The 26,490-nt window shown below is 34.7% G+C and overlaps 1 protein-coding gene across 15 annotated transcripts in view; it reads left to right on the top strand.

Moving 5' to 3' along the window:
* CAMK2D (calcium/calmodulin dependent protein kinase II delta) overlaps positions 1–26,490 on the top strand; it is a 313,065-nt gene that overhangs the window by 272,065 nt on the left and 14,510 nt on the right. For 6 of the 15 annotated variants that reach the window (XM_026499226.4, XM_044384286.3, XM_044384287.3 and 3 more), the window contains 3 exons: positions 349–408; positions 2,371–2,412; positions 5,015–5,063. In XM_026499226.4, coding sequence (XP_026355011.1) covers positions 349–408; positions 2,371–2,412; positions 5,015–5,063 — 151 coding nt within the window. The remainder of the gene's footprint in view (positions 1–348; positions 409–2,370; positions 2,413–5,014; positions 5,064–26,490) is intronic. The other 9 variants (XM_048212367.2, XM_026499219.4, XM_057310033.1 and 6 more) reach the window with 2 other exon arrangements.

The raw sequence follows: 26,490 nt of genomic DNA, 5'->3' as shown, positions 1-26,490 counted from the left end.
AATGTATTCGTAACAGAGAACAATTGGAAGCTGGGAACAGAATCCAACATGAAGAGTATGAAAATGTTTATATTTATTTCATACTCTGAAACTTGATTTGAGCTCCACTGAAGCAGTTCTTTGTTGGCTAATGTGGCACAGCCACAAGACACTGTCCTAGCCTGTATGCGACCATCGGAGACTAGAATTGACTATCATTCCTGTCAGACATCACAGTGTCTTTCACGTTCATCCTCAGTGGCTCTTTATTTTCATGTCTATATCTCCACATAGACATGCTGCAATATAGAGACATTGGCTACCAAGGGGTTTAAGGCATCTCTGTTTCTATTTTCTGCATACCTACAGATAAACAACAAAGCCAACGTGGTAACCAGCCCCAAAGAAAATATTCCCACCCCGGCGCTGGTATACCTGGACTCTTTGTAACCCTTCTTAAGTTCTTTATTGTTTTTTGTTGTTTCTCTCATTTGCTTTCACTATATAGATACATATATTATATAAGTATTTTATTTTTTTGGGTTTTGTTTTGCTTTCGAAGATATGAGAAAAGTTCATTTTTTTTTCTTTTTGTTAAGGTAGTTGCCAAGCAGTGTGTTTCTAACATGAGATGGTCTCATTTCATTGTTGAACATTATTCTGATAGCCGTGGTCTCTGTAGTTGAAATTGTTGCATGCTGCTTTAGAAATACAGTAGAATGCGCTTTGGTTGCTCTTAGCTCTTCCTCTGATGGTAGCTCTAGATTTTGCAAACAATGGTTTCCTCCTTTCATGATGTAAATATTGACATCAAGGAGAGCTAAGGGGATTATTGCTAGACAACAGTAAATGTCGACCTTATTCAGAGTTCCTGTTTCCCTCTTATTAAAAGACAGCAGGGCTTTGTAAGACCTCACTTTCTGAGATAAAGAGGCATTGGGTAATTTTGAGCTTTTTTGTTTATTGTGTTTTAAATGATCACTGTTTCACTTTAATCCAAAGAATGAAATGTATAGCATAGAGCTTTGAATTACCAGTGGAGACCAGTTTTGCCCATTTTAATCAAATTCACACTATTTACAACTAAATCATTTTAATACTTTGAGATAATGTGATGCTAAAAGTCAAGATTTGACTACTGGCATTCAGTACTCTGAGTTCCATAATGGTTTGCCCAAACTATTACATATTTTGGTATAGGTTTTCTAAAATATTTCTGATTTTTTACTGTCCTCGGTACTATTATTTTAAATGAATAAAAAATACTAAGGGGTTAAACCAGAAGGTTCAGTTTAAAAACATTTAAAGGAAAAAGGATCTATCAAGATAGCAAGTTATCTATGAGTATAAAAAACAATGTCAATCACACCTCTAGCCAGGGAAAGGAAGAAGGGAAGCAGTAAATGTGTTCTGTGGTACAGCATATACTGTGGTCAAGAGGAGATCCTAGAGGACATAGGGTGCTTATAGTGGGAGAAAATTTTCACTGGGCTGCAGTAACTCTCAGTTACCAAGACATCATGCAATGAAAGTGCCAAGCATGCCAGTAATATATGGACACCAAATCTTTTTTAACCTCAGTCATTGAATATTTCTCCAGTTCTCTGGTACAAAACAGAAAGGAATAATATTTTCTTCTTGGAAAAGCATGCCTTTACAAGCAAATCTGTATATGTAGTCCATAAAGCTGAAATTTATTTTTAGGTATGAATTAACATGGCATTAGTAGCAATATATCTCAAATATAGTGATTATATGATTAGTTCTAGAATCCTTTAAAGAACCTTTTCAATATTCCATAGAATTGCTTATGGACTTTTGAAATACATTCTTTAGGATAGCCTTTTTTTTAAGCAAGGCACAGTGTTCTAGATTTTCAAAGAGTATTTATCTGGGTATTAACTATACACTACTAACTATAATGATGACACCATAATCGATTCTCAAAGATACACCTGAAAAAAAATCCTCACAAAGGATTCAAGATCATTTTAAAGAGTTCTAATTTCTAGTGTCCTTGGTCCATTTTCTATAGGACAAATGTTAACAGCCTACTCACTAAAGAAGAAAGGAAAGTTCTGTTACAGAACTTTGTGAAACAGTGAGTGCCTCTTTAGGTCTCTATACTTCAAAGCCTCGTCTGTTTACTGATCACGAATAAGGTCTTTTGCATGCTGCTGCTGGGTACTGAGGTATCCTGTCTCATGGGCTCATCAGGGAGATCTTTCATCAGTGATCTTATCAGCTGCTACCTCTGACAGTAGTTAACATTGCTTAAGCTCTTGTCACTATTTAGTTTTGTCAGCTGGCTCACTCTGCTCTGTCCCTCACACTAGTAAGAATGTACTTACCAATGCGAACTGTTTCTTTCTCTATTTTGTTCTCACTCAGGAGCCCCAAACTACTGTAATCCACAACCCTGATGGAAACAAGGTATTCAGAAAGAATCAACATCATCTTGCTTTAACAAGATCACACATTTCATCAAATATCCAAAGCAAAATTAATTCATTATCTGAACATGGGAAAGAAAATTCTTACCCTTTTTTACCACACTTTTTTTTTGGGGGGGGACCTAGTATTGTACACATATTTCTTTCAAAACAAAAATGAATGACATCTTGAAAGAGAAATGAATGGTACCATTAGTCATCAAAGTCGGGTTAAGCAAAGTCTTTATGTCAAGATGAGTGTGTATCTTAAACAATTCCATCTGGTCCTTTTTTTTTTTCTTCTTCTCCATGCCTGTCTGTGCGTTGTACTTTAGTTATATTCTGCATGAAATTTTAGAATTTCTTGCTGTATCATTTCACTGTCTTCAAAAAAAATCAACTTGAGTTTATAGGTGTTTGTTTAAATTTAATGTTGCTTTTGCGTTTTATTTATTCTGTTGTCATAGTGTTTTTTTCTGTTAATTCCCTGTTGTTGGTGTTGTTTTTGTTGTTTGGCATGAAATTGAAGGTAATCAGGAAATTTCAATTCTTATGAAATGTTTGTTTTTGTTGAATTATATGCATTTCAGTAACAGATATTTAACCACTTGGGCTGAAAGAAGACTGTAATGTTTTCTGTCTGTTGTAGATTATTTATGTAGCATGTTAACTAAATAATAATACTTGTATACATGTCTATAGGATGAAAGGAGACATTTTCTGAACATATTCCATGTTTTCAGTTTATTAATTCTCATATATTATTATATCTCTAAGGGAAGGAAAAAATATTTCATCACATTTTCCCAAATATCAAATATAGTCATGGGTCTAATTTCTCCTTACTCTTATCAACAATGTTTAAGTCTTAGAAAACACATTTCCTCTGGTTTAACATTCAGTTGATCAATATTAAAATCATTAAAGTAAAAAAAAAAGTATTCTTTAATATGAGATGTATTTTATGGTCATGACACTTAAAATATTTTAAGTCCCTAAAAGACTTGTAGTACTCAGGAGCATCATATAGGAGAACAACTTTTTAAAATATCGTTAGCAAATGAAAGACCAAGCATAACAGCTGGAGTGGATACTTCGATAGTTCTAGCTATATCATTTGTAAGAGTTGCTGCATGATATTTCTTGCTTACATGAATTAGTTTACTTTTACAGTGCATGGGTTTACCTTCATCTTAAGTTTAAATTTGAACACTAGGTCACATTAAGAAACGCATGAAGATTCTCTGCTTTGGTTTTGTGTGTATGGAGAGACTCTGGGTACACATTTAATTAGTCTGCCACTTTGACTTAAATATTACATATGATATTTATATAAATTGATTGCTTTTTTGATTATTGAATCTCTACAAGGACACCATTGGTATTTGCATCATTTTCCAAAATCTGTTTTTCATCACTGAGCACATAGCTCTGGATTGGAAGTTTGTTTCCAATTTCTTTCAGCTTTAGCCTTTAATCATTTCAAGTAGAAAATTGTGTTTTTCTTATGAATACTACTAAATTTCTTTGCTAAAAAATATTTTGTTAGCACATTATTAGTGGAAAAATTTATCAAACCATTTTAAGAAACTGTATCTTAATACTGGCAGTTACAGTGTCCTCTTAAGTGTGCTTACTAATCTTCAGCTTCATTTGTAGTTTTACAAAGAAATAGCTTTGTCTTTCCATTCTGGGAGCAGGTTTCTTATCGATAGAAGGCAGTTTCTAATTAAGAAATGAATGAAAAAATCTAATTGTCCTTGAAAGTAAATTATTCATATAATTCCATTGCACTGATCACAAGCATGGAAATTCTTTTTTTTTTTTTTTAAGATTTTATTTATTTATTTGACAGAGAGAGACAGCCAGCGAGAGAGAGAACACAAGCTGGGGGAGTGAGAGAGGAAGAAGCAGGCTCCTAGCAGAGGAGCCTGATGTGGGGCTCCATCCCAGAGCACCTGGATCACGCCCCGAGCGGAAGGCAGATGCTTAACGACTGCGCCACCCAGGCGCCCCACAAACATGGAAATTCTTGCTAAAAGCAATTTCAGCATAATTCAGCTTAGTACCCCTAGCTTCTTCATCAAATAATGCAATGAAATGCTTTCTGTCTCTACAGAGGAATAAGACAAACAGGCTGTGAATTCAGTGCTTCATATAGTGCCTTATACCAAGACCGGGGTTTTTACTGATTAATTAATTGGGAAGAGAAATTGTTCTATTTTAGGGTCAAATTCATTAGGCCAATTTATTCAATTTCTGATAAATATATAGAGAAAGCACACCTTATGGGGCACTGTAACCAAATACAAGCTTACACAGCTCTTAAAATAAGTTGCATACTTTGGCTGCTTCTACAAATAACCTAGATTTATCATGCTTCAGAGTAGGCCACCAGAGTACTCCCTTTTTGAAATGTTTGCAGCATTTGGCATTTTATTTCTGGGAAAACCACACCATGTATTTGTCCATCTGCATGTCAGTATGTGTACACAGCCTGCTGATGAATTTTGCATGATGCGTATATCACTTGCCAATTTTAAGAAGAAAAAAAGTGAAGTTTTCCATTGTTTGCGACTTAACACATGTTTTCTTCTCAACAGGAGTCAACTGAGAGTTCAAATACAACAATTGAGGATGAAGATGTGAAAGGTATGATTAAATCAGAAATGGAAAATCCAAATTAGAGCTCCATCTAAATCAGAAAAATAATTGTTGCAAGTAACTAACGAGTTTGGGAACGAGGCCTATTCTAAAAAACAAAAATAATTTTCTTTTAAATGTATACTATTATTTTGATTACATGTATTGATTTTGTCCATTTTTTCACATTATATTCTTTTCTTTGTTTTGAAATATAGACAAACGTGAGATATTCAAGCACATTGTGATTTTAAGCTAGTAATGACAGTCTGGGGACATAATATCAAATTGTAAATGTGTCAGTCAGAAGGTGATATAAAATCTGTATCTATGTCTAGAAAACAGCTTATGTTCAAGAATAGAGTATGAAAAGGACCATTTTTTAAAACCTAGTGGTCTCAGTGAAGTTCAACATTTGGCAGCCTTTTTTTCCTAGGTTTTTGTGCACTTTCCTGCTATATTCCTGACCTCCATTCACTTGAGTTGCCCAGGTTCTTTTAGAAATATACATGAGTCATTGCCAGCATTTCCTTGGACATCTCCCTGCCTCTGCACATACATACTAAACATGCTTGGACTTCTTTTTGGTCTCATGGACGTTTTAGAAGTGTTAATTTTGCTTCAGTTGCTTTCACAGTTTTGTGTTCTCGTTTTTGTAATTCTGCGTATGTACCTACAGTTTCTACAACCACTTGTCTAGAAGCCATTCCAAAACAGAATGGTAATAATAGGATGTCTAAAAAAGTATTGAAGATGTATTAAAGGAAAATGAGCATAAAACAAATTCAGAGAAATGATTCGTCAGATAATTAAACATTATTTGGAAAGATTATTTACCTAATAGTATCAACATGGCTTTCATTTTGTAGGTGGCATTAGTAAGACACAGTTTTGGAAAAGTGTATTCATGTTATAGAATAAAGAACCTGGAAATTCTCAGGTCAAGGAGACAGGCAATTTAGGAAATAAAAATGCCTATAGACCGCAAGTTACCAGTCACCTATGCTGACTTTTTCCTCTTTGGTTGAATAGAACAGCTGACTCTATTATATTAAAGTGTGCTCTTTATTTATATTTTAGTGCACTGACCTAACTCTGCTAGAGGTAGTCAGTCATTTTTTTTTCCTTTACAGTGGAAAGGTGGATAGCTCTGTCAAGGATTTTATTTAGTAGGTCTATTCATCTCGCTCTTGCCCCTGAGCTAAAATTTGAACAGAAGTAATTTTATGAATCATTGATGCCAGTCACATTAGATAAAAAGATTTTTTTTTAACCAAATAAGCAGGTATGCCATTTAGCTTTCTCAGTGATTCAGAAAGCATCATCTTTGTAAGTATTTTGGATTCATTAGCTCTTTCCGCCAAGCAAAATGTTTATATGACTTTGTACATTCTTCTCTGGAGCAAGAATCAGGGGAAATAAACCCGTGCATTATCTCCTAGAAAGACTGAATCTTTAAACAGCTAAAGAATATTAGAATAGCAACACCTCACTCTGTGCAATACATCCTAATAAACATATTTCTTGGTGATCAGAAGCAGGGTTTGAATAAGTGGTCTTTCTCACCTGAATTTGACTCTTCACTAAGTTTTGGTTTAGGACAATCACTGTTAATCCATGTAAATATCAACATATAAACAGAATCCCTGTCAGTCCTGCCTTATAGTTCATAATAATTTTTGATGAAATAAAATTGTATCAGCACCTCTCAGAAAACTTGGCTCTGGGATTTCACAAATGGAGATAGTGTTTGTCTTTATGGTTACGTGCTGAGACTACACACACCAAATGTTAGAGAAATTAAACATAATATTGAGATGGAAAGAAATGTCTAGTTGATTACTGACCCCAAAGTGCTTTGGTTTATTTCTTTGAACTCAGTGAATAAGTTATTGAAGTTTCTGCTTAATTTTCCTTGCATGGATATGGCCACAGAGTCACAGATATAACACATCAGGCATCATTTGTATTCTCTGTAAGACCCACACAGCTTTTTGGTGGCTGACCTTTTTTACATTGAATGATGTCAGAAACCTGTCAGACTAGAAAACACTTTAAAAAATCACCCAGGCCATCATTCTGACTACAAGACAGGTGGTACACAAAACTGTCATAAATATTTTTAATGTATTTATTGTGCTGGTGATATGCTTGTATGGGAATCTCTTCATTAATCGGGACACAGTCCTTCAGAAAGATCCTAACTGATTTCTGCATTTGTACGACTGTGCTCTTTTCTCTTTACCTCAGAGTTTGCTATAGCTCCGGGTAGCTTGGTAGAGAATGTCTATTGACCAGCTCTGTTAGGACCCAAATTTACCTATATATCTAAGCTCTAGGAATTCAAAAAGATCATCAGTTATATAACCTGACCAAAGCCACACGCTCTCTACAAAGCCACATCCTACCTACAGAATTGCCTGTCTTTCTTCCACACACACTTTCCAGTCCTTTCCCTTCTGTATAGAACTTTGTTATCATGCTGAAACACCAGACTTCTGAACATATTCTTAAAGGCACATTGCCCTAGCATGCTCCTGCATGCGGTCACATGCTCCATCCATTCCTGCTGGCTGTCCCGCCTAACACCAGTAGCTAGACTTACATTGTTTCATGGTGGCATATGATCCCTGGAATACCACTGTACGTGCTTCCATAGTACGTGCTTCCATGCCAGTGTAGTGCACATTCTGTCCGATCCCCACGGACCAGCCTGGCAGTGACAGTTCTACACCCTCTCTACTGTAAAGAAACACGGGGCAGATATTAACGCATCGTGGTAACCTGGACAAAGGAAGAAATGAAAACCAACAGCAGAATACCTTTTGTTGGCCTTTTCAGGGAGAAAAAAGGTAAGCCAACTGCTCTTAAGGAGGAAGAAAGTATTAGTCATAATAGGTGGATAGTCCTTCACAGGGAACCTGGAGCACCTAGAGAGCCAGAATTTGGAGGAGACCCATTTTCTTTGAGCTTTCCTTGTTAGTTCCATTCAGAATGGCCTTTGGTTTTCATAAGGCCCCAATCTACGTGTTATTCTTGAACTGTATGTATGCTACCTGAGGTTTTTCATTCAGCAGATATTTATTGAATGCCTTCTGTTTGTCTGAGCTCCACATATTCTCTTGGTGACTAGTCTTATTCAAGAGCTTTCAACAACTCAAGAGTCAAGACGTTCTTCAGTACACTTTATATGAAGCTTTTATGCTGTAATTTAGGCTGTTTATTTCATCTAATTAAATAAGTATCAAGAAAATTGACTTTAAAAAGTGAGACTCAAGATAAATGCATTTTATTTCTGAAAGTCCTTTTATTTTTCATTTTTAAAAAAACTTCAGCATTTAATTGTAACCACATTTCCCTTCCCAAGCTCACCATCACCCTAAGGGATCGTTTTATAATTTTTCTTTTAAAAAATCTTCTTAAGTTCAGTTTTCTCTTTCCAAGGCAATGTGGACTTCCTAGCATGGACCTTTTGAGCCATTTCTAATTTTGTCCTATATTCAAAAACCAAATATCATCTCTAACTCTCTGTCTGTAAACTGAGTGGGAAACTCCGTGTAATGGAAAGACAGTAATGGCTTAAAAATAAATGGGAGTCTTAATGAGGCATAGCTATTACCATAGAAGCACTGTGCAGTAAAAACAGCTTTATACACCCCAAAACAACAGGTTTTCCTATTAGAATTCACTGGTGTTTTTAAAATATGGATTTTTAGGTCTAAAATTATTGAAATAGTCATTCCATTTTGAATACATTTCAAGTAAAGCAATTACTTGTACATGGCAACAGTAACAGTGTGGCTCTCTATGAGTATGGGTGTCCTTAAAGCCAATAATATGTAGCAATGGTCCTTTCAGCACTGTGTACATTTGAAGACTGTCCTTTGGTTTGTGGCTGTAGCCACAGTTTGCAGGGCCTGTCGCTGTATACCACAATGTCTCTCCACCTCATAACCTGCCAACACCATTGCTCAGAGTCAGCTGCTTCTTCCTGATGGGTATGCATCCGTTTGGTCCATCTGCTGCCCTTTCCTAGAGTTCCAGAATTGTGCAACACCTGTCGAAGTTGGGCTCCTCTGTGCCCTTATGTCATCTCTGTCACTCATCCTGCTTCCAGCATCTCATTGCATACAGCTCACCATTGAGTAGCTGTTTGGATCTCTTGCTGCATTTCATCTTTCTTACGGGTCTAGACCAGTGAAGCTCTGCACAACAAGCAGAAATGTATTGCTAAGAGCGTGACTGTGAATGGGGACTTCATTCTGGTGTATCCTCTTTTTCCTTTTGCTGACAACTAGATGATGATAATGAAGTTGCATAGAATGTTTGCAAAAGGCCCAATTAAGGGCAAGGGTTGACACACTTATCATTTGAATGGGGCCTGGTATTTGATGACATCTGGATATAAAGGTCTTGGCTCATCTACAGAATCACTTGGTTAATGAACTTTGTGTGTATGTCTTTGTGAATCTGTACATTAGTGGACAGTGTGATGACGGAATACTCAGACTCAACTATTCTTAAGTTCCATTTTCAGTGAAAACCATCATTACTGGGTAGAACTCCCTGAGGCAGATGATCACACGATACCAGTCTTCTTTGGATCGCTCTGTGGTTTGTAACTCAGCATTTGTCCTGCACGCCTTTCTCTCTTCAAGAGAATCTGCAAATCAAGAAACTTCGGGTTATGTCATTTAAGAACCTTTGATAATTATGTCATTCCATTAGGTTAAAAGTGTCTTAGAAGACCTGTAGTGCAGTGCCTAATAACTTCTTTCAGATTTCTAATCCAAATTTGATTTTTAAACAGGTTTACTTAGAAAAATTCATGTCTACATGTGTGTATCTGCCTGTTGATCTTTTAACTTTTTAATCAGGATCAGTAACTTATAGAACTGATGAAGAATTTATTCTGCTTTACTACCAACATAAAGTAACTTCATTTCTCTTTATTTTTCTTTTTTACATTCCTTTATTTTACCTCCATACTCACTCAGGTTTTTCCATTTACTCTTTGCCTCCCACTAGGTTTGTATCTCAAGTTTGTCAGTGATAGCCTCAGGCTTCATTAGCCATGCTGACAAAATACAGGGTCAAAACTGCTGCCACTCTGGCTTAAAACAAAGTCCTAAATCAAAATGATCAAAACCAACTAACAAAACCATGTAGCTACTCACTTTATCATTAAGAAAACACAGGCTTACCCTATATTAATAAATAGGGTTTTTCTCAGTTCAAAGTTTCTATAAATGGCTTTTTTAGCAAGTTTGCAAAACTCTATATACTTTTAGAAAATAATGGAGCACTATTTTACTCAGTACTTCATAAGTTCTAAATCATGTGTGTTCTAAGATTCCTGCCATCAATTTCCCAATCTTTTTTATTATTACTTAAAAATCTTGTATTTACAAACCATGCTTTTCATAATGTTTATATTGAAACTAGGCTACAGGTTTAGTATTTTTATTGACAAAAGCTTGTGACATAGAAAACATATTAATGTATTGCATTTTAGCCAGGTTTGGCTCTCATAAGAAAAAAATGTAATGTGTTTTAACATACTTTCCCAATACTTATATTTAAAATGACCACCAAGGACCTATATCAAGGCGCAACTTGTTAATTAAATAAGCAGTTGTCTTTCAGAACTGAAGCGTAAAAATATTTGCTAATTGCTGTACTTTTTTTAAAAAATATTATTCTTTGAAAACAGATGAACTCTTATTTAAATTTTATTTTTACTTCACCTTATTTTGGGGTTTGGTGGTATTTTTTTTAATTTAATTTTATTTTCATTCCAGTATAGTTACCATACAGTGTTTTATTAGTTTCAGGTATACAGTATAGCAATTCAACAATTCCATATATCACCCAGTACTCATCACAACAAGTAGCACTCCTTAATCCCCATCCCCTACCTCACCTCTCCTCCACCCACCCACCTCCCCTCTGGTAACCATCAGTTTGTTATCTATAGTTAAGAGTCTGTTTCTTGGTTTGTCTCCCCCACACACACTTTTTTCCTTTGCTCATTTGTTTGTTTCTTAAATCTCACATATGAGTGAAATCATGTAGTATTTGTCTTTCTCTGACTGACTTATTTGACTTAGCGTTATATTCTCTAGCTCCATCCATGTCTTTGTAAATGGCAAGATTTCATTCTTTTTTATGGCTGCGTAATATTCCTATGTGTGTCTGTGTTTGTATGTGTATATACATTTACCATATCTTCTCTATCCATTCATCTATTGATGGACATGTGGGCTACTTCTATAATTTGGCTATTCTAAATAATGCTGCAATAAACATAGGGGTGCATGTATCCCTTTGAATTACTGTTTTTGTGTTCTTTGAATAAATACCCAGTAGTGTAATTACTGGATCTTGGGGTAGTTCTATTTTTAACTTTTTGAGGAACCTTCCAAGTGTCTGCACCAGTTTACATTCCTACCATCAGTGCATGAGAGCTCCTTTTTCTCCACTTTGTTGCCAATACTTGTTTCTTGTGTTTTTGATTTTAGCCATTCTGATAGGTGTGAGGTCATATCTCATTGCAGTTTTGATTTCCATTTCCCTGATGAGAAGTGATGTTGAGCATCTGCTCATGTGTCCACTGGCCAGCTTCTGTCTTCTTCAGAGAAATGTCTCTTCATGTTTTCTGCCCATTTTTAATTGGATTATTTGCTTTTGGGATGTTGAGTTGTATAAGTTCTTTATATAGTTTGGATACTAACCTTTTACCAGATAGGTCATTTGCAAATATCTTCTCCCATTCTCTAGGTTGTCGTTTAGTTTTGTGGATTGTTTCCTTGTGTAGGAAGGTTGTGTTCCTTGTTTCCTTCTGTGCAGAAGCGTTTTATTTTGATGTAATCCTAATAGTTTATTTTTGCTTTCATTTCCCTTGCCTCAGGAGACATATCTAGAAAAATGTTGCTACGGCTGATGTCAGAAAATTACTACCTGTGCTCTCTTCTAGGATTTTTATGGTTTTAGGTCTCAAATTTAGGTCTTTAATCCATTTTGAGCTTATTTTTGTGTTTAGTATAAGAAAGTGATCCAGTTTCATTCTTTTGCATGTTGCTGCCCAGTTTTCCCAACACTGTTTGTTGAAGCGACTATTTTTTTCTCATTGGATATTCTTTCCTGGTTTGTAAAAGATTAATTGACCATGTAATTGTAGGTTCATTTCCAGGTTTTCTATTCTGTTCCATTGATCTGTGTGTCTATTTTTATGCTAGTACCAAACTGTTTCGATTACTACAGCTTTGTAATATAACTTGAAGTTGGTAATTGGGATGCCTCTACCTTTGTTTTTCTTTTTCAAAATTGCTTTGGCTACTTGGTGTATTTTGTAGTTCCATACAAATTGTAGGATTTTTTGTTATAGTTTTATGAAAAATGCTGTTGGTATTTTGACAGGGATTGCATTAAATCTGTAAATCGCTTTGGGTAATATAGACATTTTAGCAATATTTGTTCTTCCAATCCCTGAGCATGCAGTGTCTTTCTATTTCTTTGTATTATCTTCAATTTCTTTCATTAGTGTTTTATAATTTTCAGAATATAGGTTTTTCACCTCTTTGGTTAGGTTTATTCTTTGGTATCTTATTTTTGGTGCAATTGCAAATGGGATTGTTTTATTAATTTTTCTTTCGGCTGCTTCATTATTAGTGTATAGAAATGCAACAGATTTCTATAGGTTGATTTGTATCCTGCAACTTTACTGAATTTGTTGATCAGTTCTTTAAGGTTTTCTGTCTTCAAGGTTTTCTGTATGTAATATCATGTCATCTACAAATAGTGAAAGTTTTACTTCTTTCTTACCAATGTGGATGCCTTTTCTTTCTTTTTGTTGTCTAATTACTGTGGCTAGGACTTCCTGTACAATGTTGAATAACAGTGGTAAGAGTGGACATCCTTGTCTTGTTCCTGACCTCAGGAGAAAAGCTCTGTTTTTCCCATTGAGTATGATGTTCACTGTAGTTTTTCATATGTGGTCTTTCTTATGTTGAGATATGTTCCTTCTAAACCTACTTTGTTGAGGGTTTTTATCATGAATGGATGTTGTACTTTCTCAAATGCTTTATCTGCATCTGTGATCATATGGTTTTTTTATCTTTTCTCTTATTGATGTGCAATATCACATTGATTGACTTGCAAATATTGGACCACCCTGCATCCCAGGAATAAATCTCACTTGATTGTGGTGAATGATTATTTTAATGTATTGTTGGATTCAGTTTGCTTATGGATTTCATTTTTACACCTATGTTCATCACAGGTATTGGCCTGTAGTTCGTTCGTCCTTCCTTCCTTCCTTCCTTCCTTCCTTCCTTCCTTCCTTCCTTCCTTCCTTCTTCCTTTCCTTTCCTTTCCTTTCCTTTCCTTTCCTTTCCTTTCCTTTCCTTTCCTTTCCTTTCTTTTTGTGGTGTCTGTATCTAGTTTTGGTATAAGGGTGATACAGGCCACATAGAATGAATTTGGGAATTTCCCTTCTATTTTTTGGACTAGCATGAGTAGAATAGGTATTAACTCTTCTTTAAGTGTTTGGTAGAATTCATCTATGAAGCCATCTGGTCCCGGACTTCTGTTTTTTTGGAGTTCTTTGATTGCCAATTCCATATCCTTGCTGATAATTGGTCTTTTCAGATTTTCTATATCTTCCTGCTTTAGTTTTGGGAGGTTAAATTTTTCTAGGCATGTATCCATTTCTTCTGGTCGTCTAATTTGTTGGCATGTAGTTTTTCATGGTATTCTGTTACAGTTTGTATTGCTATGGTGTTGTTATTTCTCCTGTTACGTTGATGATTTTGCTTATTTTGAGTTCTCTCTCTTTCTCTTTTTTTGATGAGTCTTGCTATTTGTTCATCTTCTCAGAGAACCAAGTATTGCTTTCATTGATTTGTTTCACTGTTTTTCTTAGTTTCTATATCTTTTATTTCTGCTCTAATCTTTACTATTTTCTTTCTTTTGCTGGTTTCAGATTTTGTTTGTTCTTTTTCTAGCTTCTTTGGTGTAATATTAGGTTGTTTATTTGAGATTTTTCTTGCTTCTTGAGGTAGTCCTATATTGCTATATACTTCCATCCTAGAACCACTTTTGCTACATCCCAAAGGTTTTGGACCATTGCATTTTCATTTCTTTACGTGTACTTTTTATTTCTTCTTAATCAATTTCCAAATCATGATTAAACTACCAGTTTTATAATTTTGAATTTATTTTAATAATTTAATAATGTAAAAATTCAGAGATTAGGGGCGCCTGGGTAGCGCAGTCGTTAAGCGTCTGCCTTCGGCTCAGGGCGTGATCCTGGCGTTCCAGGATCGAGTCCCATATCGGTCTCCTCCGCTGGGAGCCTGCTTCTTCCTCTCCCACTCCCCTGCTGTGTTCCCTCTCTCGCTGGCTGTCTCTCTGTCACATAAATAAATAAAATCTTAAAAAAAAAAATGGTTCCTCTTAAAAAAAAATTCAGAGATTAAAAATCTAACATATACTATTCTTAGATAATCTAACATATACTATTCTTAGATGTGGAAGTTAAAATATAAGAGATAATGAGACAACTTATACAATCAAAAATTTTGTAGTTAGCAAGATCTAATTTACATTATAATATAGTTGTATATGTATTGAGTATAAAACTTTCTTTTTTTTCTATGTATCTGTATTTCCCATTACCTAATAAAAATGGTCCAATTTAATAAGCAACTAAATTTAAAATTATGTGCAAGTTTTAAAGTATTTTATTACTTTCTCTGTCTCCTTTACCTTTTCAGATTGTAACTTCATTACTGTTTTTGATGACAAAAAAATATTAGCAAGGATCTGATTGGAATCCAGAGTTTACACTCCTGTTTGTAGTTCTTTTATCTAACTTGCTTAGAGCAAGTTGTATAACTTTGTGGCTCAGCCTTCCTGATTACAGAATTTAGATATTGAAATCAACAATATAGAGTTGTAAGGTTTTTATCTACCCTACTTTAATGCAATACTACTAAAATTGTTATGAGGTCTCATATTTTTAAAGTGTTAAAATTGTACATTATAAAGTAATATATAATAAATATAGATGATAATAATATAAATTATCCAAAACAATTATAAAAAGACATTTAATTCAAAGTCAAATACAGGAATAAACTGCAGTTTTATGGAATATTATTGCAATGGAAAAAAATGGTGTCCACCAACCTGTATATTCAAAATGTTAGCATGGCACGAATAGACTGTCAAATTAGTACTAACACATCCCAGTAAGAATTATTATGGGGCTGTATTTCAAGTTTTTAAAGTATCTACTATATAAAATTACTTTAAATATCTAAAATTATTTTACTTCATACATTTCTATGCAGAAATTAAATTATAATTATTTGTTTCTATTAGCTATGAATTATATAATTCTGAAATTATTTATTAGAATAAAATAATAAAATACTATCTGCTTTGCTGAGTTTGTATTATTTTCTACCAATAATTATACCTAGAAATTATATGTCTGTTTTATTTAGTGATTCTTCTTATTCATCAGCGAATCAGTGAAATGGCCTTTTGTTGTTGGTTGTTGTTCTTGTTGTTGTTGTTGGTATGGACTTCTGCTCAGATCCCTTCGATTTCCTTAGGAGGCATGAGGTGTAAAATAGTCAAATGAATCTCAGCCCTGGGCATTTTTACTATTTTACCTGGTCACAGGTCATTCAGTTTCAAACCATGTTAGGTGGAGAACCAAGATACTACAAGAAGAAACAGAGAAGGCATTACTGAATGAAGGTACCAACCATGATGCTTATTTTCTTATAATGGATTGGCAAATTCTGCTAAACAACATTGCCCAAGAGAACAATGTTACATTATATATCCAAAAAAAAAAAAAAAAGAAAGAAAGAAATACTGATTTAGTTATTGGGATTGCTGTAATTTGTTTTACTATGGTAAAATAAATGTCCCTGCTAAAGCCATATTATATGACTAATTATATGTATGTGGGTACTTCAGTACCAAAAGGAAACAATTTGCAATATACAAATACCTTTGGATGGTTGGTTTGATCTCTTTAGATTAGAACAGAAAATTTAAAACCTATACTCAGGTTTGAATATTCCCAAACTATTCAGCTGTGTTTTCTTTAAAAAGAAACATAAAAATTCTTTGTAAAATTATTTCATGTTATAGATTAAATTATGCTTTAAAATGTCAGTGCTTTTAAAATGTTACTGACACCTCCAGGAAGCATTCCTTTTTTATTTACCCTCACCTACATCATATCAGTACCAGTCTGCAGTGTTTTGATCTAATTGCATTTTTCCTATATATCATGTCTCCAACCATTTTTCATGTATCTGTGTTCAAATGCATCTATGAAAACTGAATCTGACATGCCTATGGTGTATTCTAGTTCCTTAAATACTCCTGGGTCATCATCTTAGAGCTTTCTTTGTCTCCTCAGTTTTGCTTACACTCTACATCCAGTTTGTCAGTCTATCAGCAAATCCTACCGGCTCTCCCTTCAAAATACACACATTTTCCCCCCACTTGACAACTGCTCACTAACCTCCACTTCCACCACCCTGGTCCAAGATACATCATCTTTGCCCATATCATGGACATGACTTTTTTAGCCGCTCTCCTTGCTTTAGCATTACCTGATTATGGTCTATTCACAACATAGTAGTCAGAGTAACACTTTTAAAATATATCAGATTGTGTAATGTTTCCACTCTGTACTTTCCAATGACTGCCACAGCCATTTTATTTTTATTTTTTTTATTTTTTTACTTTTATTGCAATATAATTAACATACAGTGTTATATTAGTTTCAGGTGTACAATATAGTGTGCCAAAGCCGTTTCAGAATTAAAAGTCCCTCCATGACAAGAACTTCCACCAGCTGTGCCGCCTGTTACCATCTGGCCTCATCTCGTATTATATACCTCAAGAACACTATTCCTGAAACCCTATCAAGCAGGTTCCTGCCTTAGGGCCTTTGCACTTGCTGTTCCCTGCCTGTTATGTCCTGATACACATTCCGTGTTGCTTGCTGCCTCTTCTCTTTTTGTCTCTGATTAAATGTTACCCTCTCAGACCTTGATGATCCTACTTTAAATTGTGCCTTCAAATCCAGCAATTCCATTCTCTTTTTCTGCTTTACTTTCACCTAATACTTTACATTATGTGAAATATTTATTTTACTTCTTTAATGTCTCTTTGTTCCTCTACTAGAATGTAAATTTCTTCAGGGCAGAGATTTTTATTTTGTCCACTGCTGTATCTGCAGCATCTAGACAAGTGGTAATAATAGGAAAAGCAAATACTTAATTGATGGAGGAAGGAGATATGATGGATATCAATCATGCCATTTCCTACCAGCCAATAAAATGATGAAACTTCTCTAAAAGTTATGCTCTCATCACAACTTTTTATCTTTATAGGTTTTTATGCACATGTCCTCTGCCCCTCCCCCCATACTTTAGGAGCTAAAAATATAAATTTGCAAATTTAAAAAGTAACCCACATAGGATCCTCGTCCCTGTTTGGATGAGCATGTGCTTTGATGTCAAAAATACTAGGCTTGAATCCCAGCCCAGCACTTCATGGGCTGTGTAATCCAATTGCTCATGTAAACCTCTCTGAGGATAATAGTATCTCACTTTTTAACCTTTTTTTTTTTTTAACGTTCAAAAGTGACAGTGTCATATGGTTTAACAAAATAATAATAACAACAATAAAGCATGGTCATGTTGACTAGAGAGATAATGTTTGTTAAATTTCTGGCCCATGATAGTTGCTTAGTCAAATTATATTATTTCTGGCCATTCTTTCCTAATAGTAGATGATATAAGCACAGAGGTTCACAATGAAAAAAAACTGTAAATTTAAAGAGACCTGTTTTTTTTTTTAATTTTAGCATCAATGTTTCTACTTTCTAAGCCATTTATTTCAGATAAGTGGGTAAATATCTCTAAATGTTAAAATCCACATATAGAATCCAGCCAATTTACATACATAAACATAAAAGCTGTCCAAGTACAGAAAAAATTTTTTTGCCTTAAAATAGAAGTTCATATTTTTTTAAAAGCTTTTATTAAAGTAACAGTATTCTTTTAACTTGTGATGAATTTAAAGTTAGATTATTTTAATTCACTGCTTTTTTCCTTTCCTGGTACCATATGGTAGACATTCAATAAATAAATTATTTATGAGATTTTTACATTAAAATTTTGAGTTCAGAGATATACTTTGTTTCCAATTAAACATAAATATTTTAAGTAATGATTCAGCCTTCCCTCATCTAAACTGATCTTTTATCCTTGAATGTTTTCAAGTGTTTTTGGAAGATTAGCTCACTTTAGGCTGTTTTGATTATTTTTGTTGAGAGTGAAAGTATGTAGACTGCTTGTTTTCCACAAAAGTAAAACACATATTTAAAAAGAAACATATATATGCAAAATTATTTACATACTTCTCAAGGAAAATGTCTCAAGAACCATAACATAAAATACCCCTCTTGGAGATTATAATTATCCAGTTCAGTGTTTCCTCAAAGGGCCACTAACCATCTTGATAGAAGTTAACGAATCAAGTGTGAAAGAGCTACTTCTTTGTTAAATAATTTATTACAGGATCATTGATTTCTTTAACATCACTACATGTGGTTATTTAGAATATGTCTGCCTAGCAAAACACAGATGACAAATGTTGAGAGAGTTTTGGATTTTAGGAAGTTTGAGTAATAGACAAGCCATTGCTATTATGTGTTTTCAAATTTAAAATGTGAGAAAAGAAAAAAGTGCTGCTCCAAAATGTCATTTGTTTGTAAGTTGAACTAGGGAATATTTTCAGTTGGGGAAAGTAATCTGTGGTGGTGGTGTCTGTTTTGAGTATAGAGTATTTGTATATACCTAGCCTACTTCACTCAGACTTCTCATATTCTGATCAAGTATTGTATCACATTATACAAAATTAAGGTGAACAAAAATGTAAAGATACTCCTGAACAGTAGAGAAGTACCTCCAAAAAGGTTAATGGTCTTTAATGACAGAAAAGGTAGCTTATTTAAATGAGACTACCATGATTTTTTAGAGGTATTTTTACCAGTATAGGAGCAGTGTGAACATACGGGATTGTGTATTTTAACTCTTTCTTCAAGAAATGGAAGCTCTTCACTCAGACCCTATACAAGTAAAAAGAAGAGTAGGGTAAGATGGGATTTAATAATATCATTTAAATAGCTAATAAAAATGAAATGTGTTTATTTGTTATGGAGGATATAACAGAAAACTGTTTGAGATAAATGTCTGAGTATTTGTACCACAGTTGGTATCCTTAGAGTCTATACTAGAATTTTCTAACATGAGCAATGTTATGAGTTATTGAAGAATTTCCTTATCAGTGTTATTTAAATTATACCTCACTTCTCATCCTGTTGTGTTGTGTAATCTGCCCATAGAAGTGCAATAGATAATTTTTAAAGATGTTCCCGGTGGTCTGCCCTGCCGAACTCCCAAGTCAGTATCTCCTTTTTAGCTCAAAATTATTCTCTATGGAAGATTCTTATTATTGTCTTAATCTCAGTTAACATACTATAGACATGAATTTTGTAAGTGTGGACTGTTAATTACTCATCAAATAACCTAATTGGTTATTTGATATATGTTCATCATTTGAATTCAATAGATAAAGGCAAAATAATATTCCCTACTCAAAAATACTGTATCCACTCTAAGTTACATTTTATAATAATTAGTTAATTTATAATTTACATTTATAATACTTATTAGAATAAATGGTATTGACAGTAATATGTTCTGAAATATATGGTTCATTAATTATTACTGTGGTCACATTGTTTAAACCAAGAATAACTTTACTGGATTTGTAAAATTTGGCCAAGATAGTCCAACAAGTACTTTTACATTGATTTCCTAAGCTGAATTTAGCACAGAATATCCTAGAGCTGAACTGGTTATATAGTGCCAGTGTAAGGTATCACTTGAATAAAAAACATTTGCTCTGAGAACTCACTTAAGAACTTCTGGTCTGATAGGATATTTTCACCTTTCCAAATTAAGCTTTGAAAAATGTAGTAACACAAAAATGACTCTTGGTCTTAGGAGTCTTACCAGTGCAATCTGTCAGATGCCCAGGGACAACAGAAGAGTTATAGGAATTTACATCATTTTGTGAGAGGGAGTGTGTGTGTGTGTGTGTGTGTGTGTGTGTGTGTGTGTGTGTTGAAAGTGGGAGGTATATGTAAGTTATTTTCCTCTAAATCTAAGTAAGTTTTCCAAGTTGTGACAAGCCATTTTAAATTTATATCCAGACTGACTGCAGCTATGCCTTTTCAGTCCAGTGGTCTGACATCTCAAAAGGCAGCAACGGTCATCATCAAAGTTAAGCATACAGGCACATATATATTACATTGAACTATGGCCTTTGGACCTACAATGTCATAAACAACTGTATTATATAACTGACTTATCAAGAGAATCTATCATTATTCCATAATTTTCTAAATTAAAACTCCTTATTTATGTTATTTGTCCTATAAACTTATTTCACTAGTTCCCTAATTTACTATTGATTATAGATGTTCTAGTACTCTGAATAATGTATGAGTGCAACTGGATTCTATGATGTTTTGTGAATTGGCCTCTCTCTTCCCACTTCATTGGACCTCATCTGCCCTTTCAATTCTCATTTATTTATTCTGGAAGCTATGGATTGGATAATGATAGACTTTGTAATGAAAGCACAAGCTACTATTTTTGCAGCTGTTGAAAATGAGAATTAGCTAGAAAATATAGAATTACGACAGGAGATGCTGCTGCGTATTTTGGGGTGGCAGTAAGATCTGCTGTGTTATCTTAGCTTCATCAAAGGGAATGGTTCAGAATGGGACAAGTAGAAGTACTTAACACTTACAAAAAAGTGAAATGAGATTCTTAGAGTTAAAATATCGATAGAGTGGTAGGTGATAAAAAGCTGAGAAGTATTGAAATATGACTAAACTTGTGTGAACCTGGAAACAAGGAGAAAAGACTTTAAAAGATCAGCTGGGGCTCAATAAATGTGAAGGCAGAATAATATTGTGTACTTTTACTATCGTTAGCCTAGTTCTTTCTCTAAAGTAAATTCAGGGACATCACACTTCAATTAATTTTGGTAGGGTTTTGTTTGTTTGCTTGCTTGCTTTTGATTTTTGGTTTTTGCAAAACAAAGATTTAAAATGGTTTTGTAGTATAGAGGACATGCTCTTAAGCTTTTCTTGCATTCTTGATCCAAGGGAGCACTCACAAATCTACCAGTTGAATTATTCAGGAAAGTGTAGTTATAAATAAACTTACCCAAGAATATACTAAACTATTTTTTTGCTAAATTCAAATTATGTACTTCTTATATAGGAATGGAATAAGTTATTAAAAATATCAAGCTAAACAACAGCAATAGAAACCATTGTGGGGGGGAAGCCTACTCTCATCACTGCACAGTCTTTTAACCCTTCTCGATTTTTTTTTTTTAAACACTTCTGGCTATTCATACTGAAGGACAGAGCATTAATACTTTGACAATTACTTTTGACCTGAAACACACATGGTTTTTTTGGCTGATACTATGTAAAATTGATTGGAGAGGTTAACTGGACTCATTATAGTTCTGGGGTTTGGGGAAAGCTGGATTTCCTTCTTGTCAAAAAACAAAAACAACTTTCCAAATATTTAAAAATTCTGTCTCATTATGTCTTTTCCAAGTCTGATTATTTTCTTTTGAGAAAATAACTTTGTCACCTTGGTTCTGCAATAGAAGAAGAGATACTCCTTGAGAAAGCTTGGTATTTCTCTTATCATTCAAGTATAAATTTGAATGCCAGGAGACTACAGTTTTTTTAAAGATATAATTGATATATGGCATTATATAAGTTTAAGGTATACAGCATAATGATTTGACTTACATATATTGTAAAATGATTACCACACTAAGTTTAGTTAACATTTAGCATCTAAAATAGATACAAGAAAGAAAGAAAGAAAGAAAGAAAGAAAGAAAGAAAGAAAGAAAGAAAGAAAAAGACATGTTTAAAAAAATTTTTTTTTCTTCTGATGAGGACTCTTGGGATCAACTTTCTTAACAACTTTCACATATACCATCCAACAGTGTTAACTGTAGTCATCATGTTGTATATTACATCCCTAGGACTTATTTACCTTATAACTGGAAGTTTGTACCTTTTGACCACCTTCCTTCAATTCCCCCTTCTCCTATCCTGGTACTGCCTCTGGTAACCAGAAATCTGATCTCTTTTTCTGTGAGTTTGTTGTTTGTCTGGCTGGTAGATTCCACATATAAATGAAAGCATACAGTGTTTGTCTTTCTCTGTGTGACTTATTTCACTTAGCATAATGCCCTCAAGGTCCGAGCACATTATCAAGGAGACTATAGTTTTAATCCTCAAGCGGTTGATGTGAATCTTTGAACGCGTTTCTTAAAATCTTTTTCTTCCATGTCATCAACTCTTAACTGGAAGTGCTACCACCCCTAGCTGAGTCACATCTTCATACTAAAAAAGTCAGGGCGCCTGGGTGTCTCAGTCCGTTGCGTGTCTGCCTTCCGTTCAGGTCATGATCTCAGGGTCCTGGGATGGAGTCCCACATCAGGCTCTCTGGTCAGCGGGGAGTCTCCTTCTCCCTCTCTCTCTCTGTGCTCTCCCTCCCTCTCTTTCTCTCTTTAAAATAAATAAATCTTTTTTAAAAATGCTAAAATAATGTCTTTACAACGTTGTGCTATTTCTAGCTTCTGTAAGTCAGCTGAGGATGGCAGAAGTTATTCAATTGCTTTTAATGTGGTTGGACTGAATTCTTTCGTATAAGCAAATATTCTGTACAACCATGTATAGTTTTTTTAACTCTAAAACTTTTACTTAAGCCATTTTTAATGAAAATCTTTCTAAATGCACATCCCTTAATTTAGAAAAATAGTAAATATTTTACTTCTTCTTTAAATCCAGAGTCATTTTAGGAATGACCTTGCCGTATTTTATAACCCAGTGATATCCTCACAAACTTTTTTTAAAAAGCAATCCTATTTTCACTTACACTATGTGATCCCAATGCTGGAGTTTTCTGTTTTAAATATTTGTTAGTCATTTATTGTCAGGTCATAGCAACTTCACAGGGCTAAGATTAATAGTATTTCTTCCCCCAATTAACATTTTATGCTTTGAAACGAAGAGTAGTTTTTATAGAGCAAAGTACAAAGATGGTGTGAATAATTTTTTTTTTTTTTAATTTTGAGAGCTTCTAGTGATTAAAGAGCTGAGTAGTTGACTTGTTGAACAGGAGGCTTCTGGATAAGTGAGTTTTACAGCAATTCTTAAATAGAAATTTGGTAATTTCCAGGTTTTAATTTGAAAAAAAATATTAAAGGTTAAACCAGTCAACTCTAAAATTTTCTATGGGCTTGATTTTAAAAGCCAAAATAATGTAAATTACTCTCCTGAATGTTAATACATTAAACTAGTGAAATAAAAATGAAATCACTAAGAAGCAAGCTGTTAATTGCATAGGAAATGCCAAAAAGCTGAGTTGATAGGCACCTTTTTCTATAAAACTATCAAGAGCATGAAAATGATCCTAATTTGTATATTTGCCTAAGATAATAACTATTCCTAAGAGTTATTTTTGTTAATGGCAGCATGGAAAAAGACAATAAAACCATGGGGCACCCAGTTTTGTGAAATTGGTATAATAATTAATTACAAGCTTGGCTCAGTAATTAAGTAGTCAGTCACCTTGCCAGAGCAAGTTCAAAGGCACTTAGGTGGTTCATTTAGTTTATGATTTCAAAATATTGAATTAGGCACTGTGGGCTGGAAAGGAACATAGATTAGTGAGTTAAACAGATATCTCAGCCAAATAAAGCTCCAGCTCTGGCACTGCTTCTGACTTCGCTGGATGACTTGAGCAAGTCACTTAACCTCCCTGTCCTTCAAGTCTCTGGCAGCCAAGTGCCCAATACCTCTGAGAAATGTAGAAAGAAGTTAAATTAAATAGAACTATACCTATTGGCAAAAAGTAGATGAGCAGAGCACCTGGGTGGCTCAGTCAGTTTAAGCGTTTGACTCTTGGTTTCAGCTCGGGTCATGATCTCAGAGTCGTGAGATGGAGCCCCGCACAGGGCTCCACACTCAGCGGTGTCTGCTTGGGTTTCTCTCTCTGCCTCTCCCTGCCCCCACCCAACCCCTGGTGTCTCTCTCCCTGTCTCTCAAATAAATAAATCTTTTTTTTTTAAGTGAGCAGAATTGCTAATAAGCCTATATATATATAAAAGCTGTAATTTTATTGTGCAACTTTTGATCATGAGTAAGTAATCTTTAGGCACAGTTCTCTGAAAGATTTCAGTGTGTGATATTCTGCTAACATTTTAGTAAAGATCAATTTGCATCTATAAATTCAGTTCATTTCCTAATGTGAGTTTCATAGTAGGCCAGATAACCTCCTGAATATCAAGGTTTATTATCAAGTAGTTTAATTTCAGCACATTGGTTAATCCAAAATCTAGAACTACTGAAAAGCTCAAGCTTGATTAACTAGGATCTTTCACTGCACTCAATTCTCTTGAAAAGAAATTACAAGTTTAAACATTGACTAAATATGTCTAGTTTATCTACCTAAGCCTATATAGATTACTCTGGCATTTAAAGTCCTGTGGCCTCTGCCGATTATGAGATATGCAAGATCCGTGAGTGCCTTTTCAGTTAGCTCCGTCACATTCAGACTGCTATCAGAAACGATCATCATCACCCATATACGTGGCACTTATCTAATGTTTCGAAATGCACATAATATTTTAGATACCTTATCTGTGTATTTATTCACATGTGCATGCATTTATAGACATTTACTCAGTGCTAAGCTTTGAAGCTAGAAAACGGTCAAGTCCTAGGCGGATATATGAACATCCTGTGATGATGCTTTAGGAGGACTGCAATACAACCAAAAAGCTGCAAATGAAGCCTAGAAAAGGCTATAAGGAAGTGATAACTTTGGAGCAGAATATTGAAGATTTCCAGACAGAAGAGGGAGAGTTTCCAGACAGAAGAAATAGTGTGAGAAAAGGCATAGCATTATCAAAGAGCCAGGACCAGTTGAGGAAGAGTGAGGCCCTTGGTGGAGTTGTAGAATAGGTTATGTGGGACTCCTGGGGGAAAAGAAGTGTCAAGAGTCAAAGCTAGCAAAATAAAGTAGGAAGACCTTTCAAGAACAAAGAAGCTTGGGCTCCGCTTCTAGACGGTGGAGGAGAGGGGCACGGTTAGCTCTATTCTGTAGAGATGATTTTGCAGCAGTGAGGTGGGGGTGGTGGGTGTGTGTGGGATCTGACCTTGGAGCAGGAGGGGTTAGGAACATCTAAAAGCCAGAATCATTGTAGTGGCCATTAGCCTAAAAAGGAAGAAATGGATCTGAGAAAGATTTGGATGAGTAAAGAGGAATGGGTGATCAGCTATATGAAGAATTGAAAGAAAAGTGTCAAGGCTTTTGGTTGGACAACTGAGTAGATTATGTTATCATTATCCAAGATGAGTGTTACAAGAGAAGCAGCAGATTTTGCAAGGGAGATACTTGAGGTCCATCTTGGGCACCCTACTAGGTCTGAAATGCAAGGATAACCAGAGGTGTTAACGATGCAGTTAGAAATATGAACTTGGAGCCTAGAAAGTTTTAAGATTAGTGATAAAGATTTGGCAGTCTTCATTATATGGTCAAAGCCAGAAGAATGAATGAGATTGCCAAGGACAAGCAAAAAGATGAAGAGGCTGAGGATATACCCTAGGAAACATCATTGTAGCTGGTGATGAAAAATTGTATGACTTGTGGAGGACAGAATATGAGGAAAACCCTGGTAAAATTGTGGTTGCATTAGCCAAAGTGAGGAAGTCAAGAAGAGAAAAAAATTTGTTTAGTTTTAGAAAAATTGAAGAGCATTTTCTTTCATCATCAGTAAGCAGTAAGACATGCTTCTTTATATCTGAATTGTTTTCATTTATCAGTTGTATATTTTTAAAGGCTCTCTAACCTTTAAACATTAAAAAATGTGTATGTTGGAAAGGCCACTGGATTGGGAGTCAGAAAGCGCTCAAGTTTGCTCTGGACCACTGTTCATTTCACGTATTTGCTAAACATGTATGGTGCTAGTTGTTGGGTTGCAGCGGGGGGGTATCCACCCCTGTGAGCTTACAAATAGAGAAAATGTCATCAAATACACACAAATAAGTATATGTGTACTAAGTGTTTTTAAACAGCAGTTGTAGGGTATGTATGAATTTAAAACATAGAGACCTCTCCTAAAATGAGGGTAAGAGAAGGATTTTTCGAAGAAATAATAGTTGAGATCTGATAAAAGAAGTGGAAGCAAAGATGGGGGATAGTTTTCCAAGAAGAGAGGA

The sequence above is a fragment of the Ursus arctos genome, unplaced genomic scaffold (assembly GCF_023065955.2).
Source record: "Ursus arctos isolate Adak ecotype North America unplaced genomic scaffold, UrsArc2.0 scaffold_11, whole genome shotgun sequence".
In the NCBI taxonomy this organism is placed as follows: domain Eukaryota; kingdom Metazoa; phylum Chordata; class Mammalia; order Carnivora; family Ursidae; genus Ursus; species Ursus arctos.
Note: the sequence above shows the minus strand (reverse complement) of the source record. Positions and strands in the feature narration are given on the sequence as shown.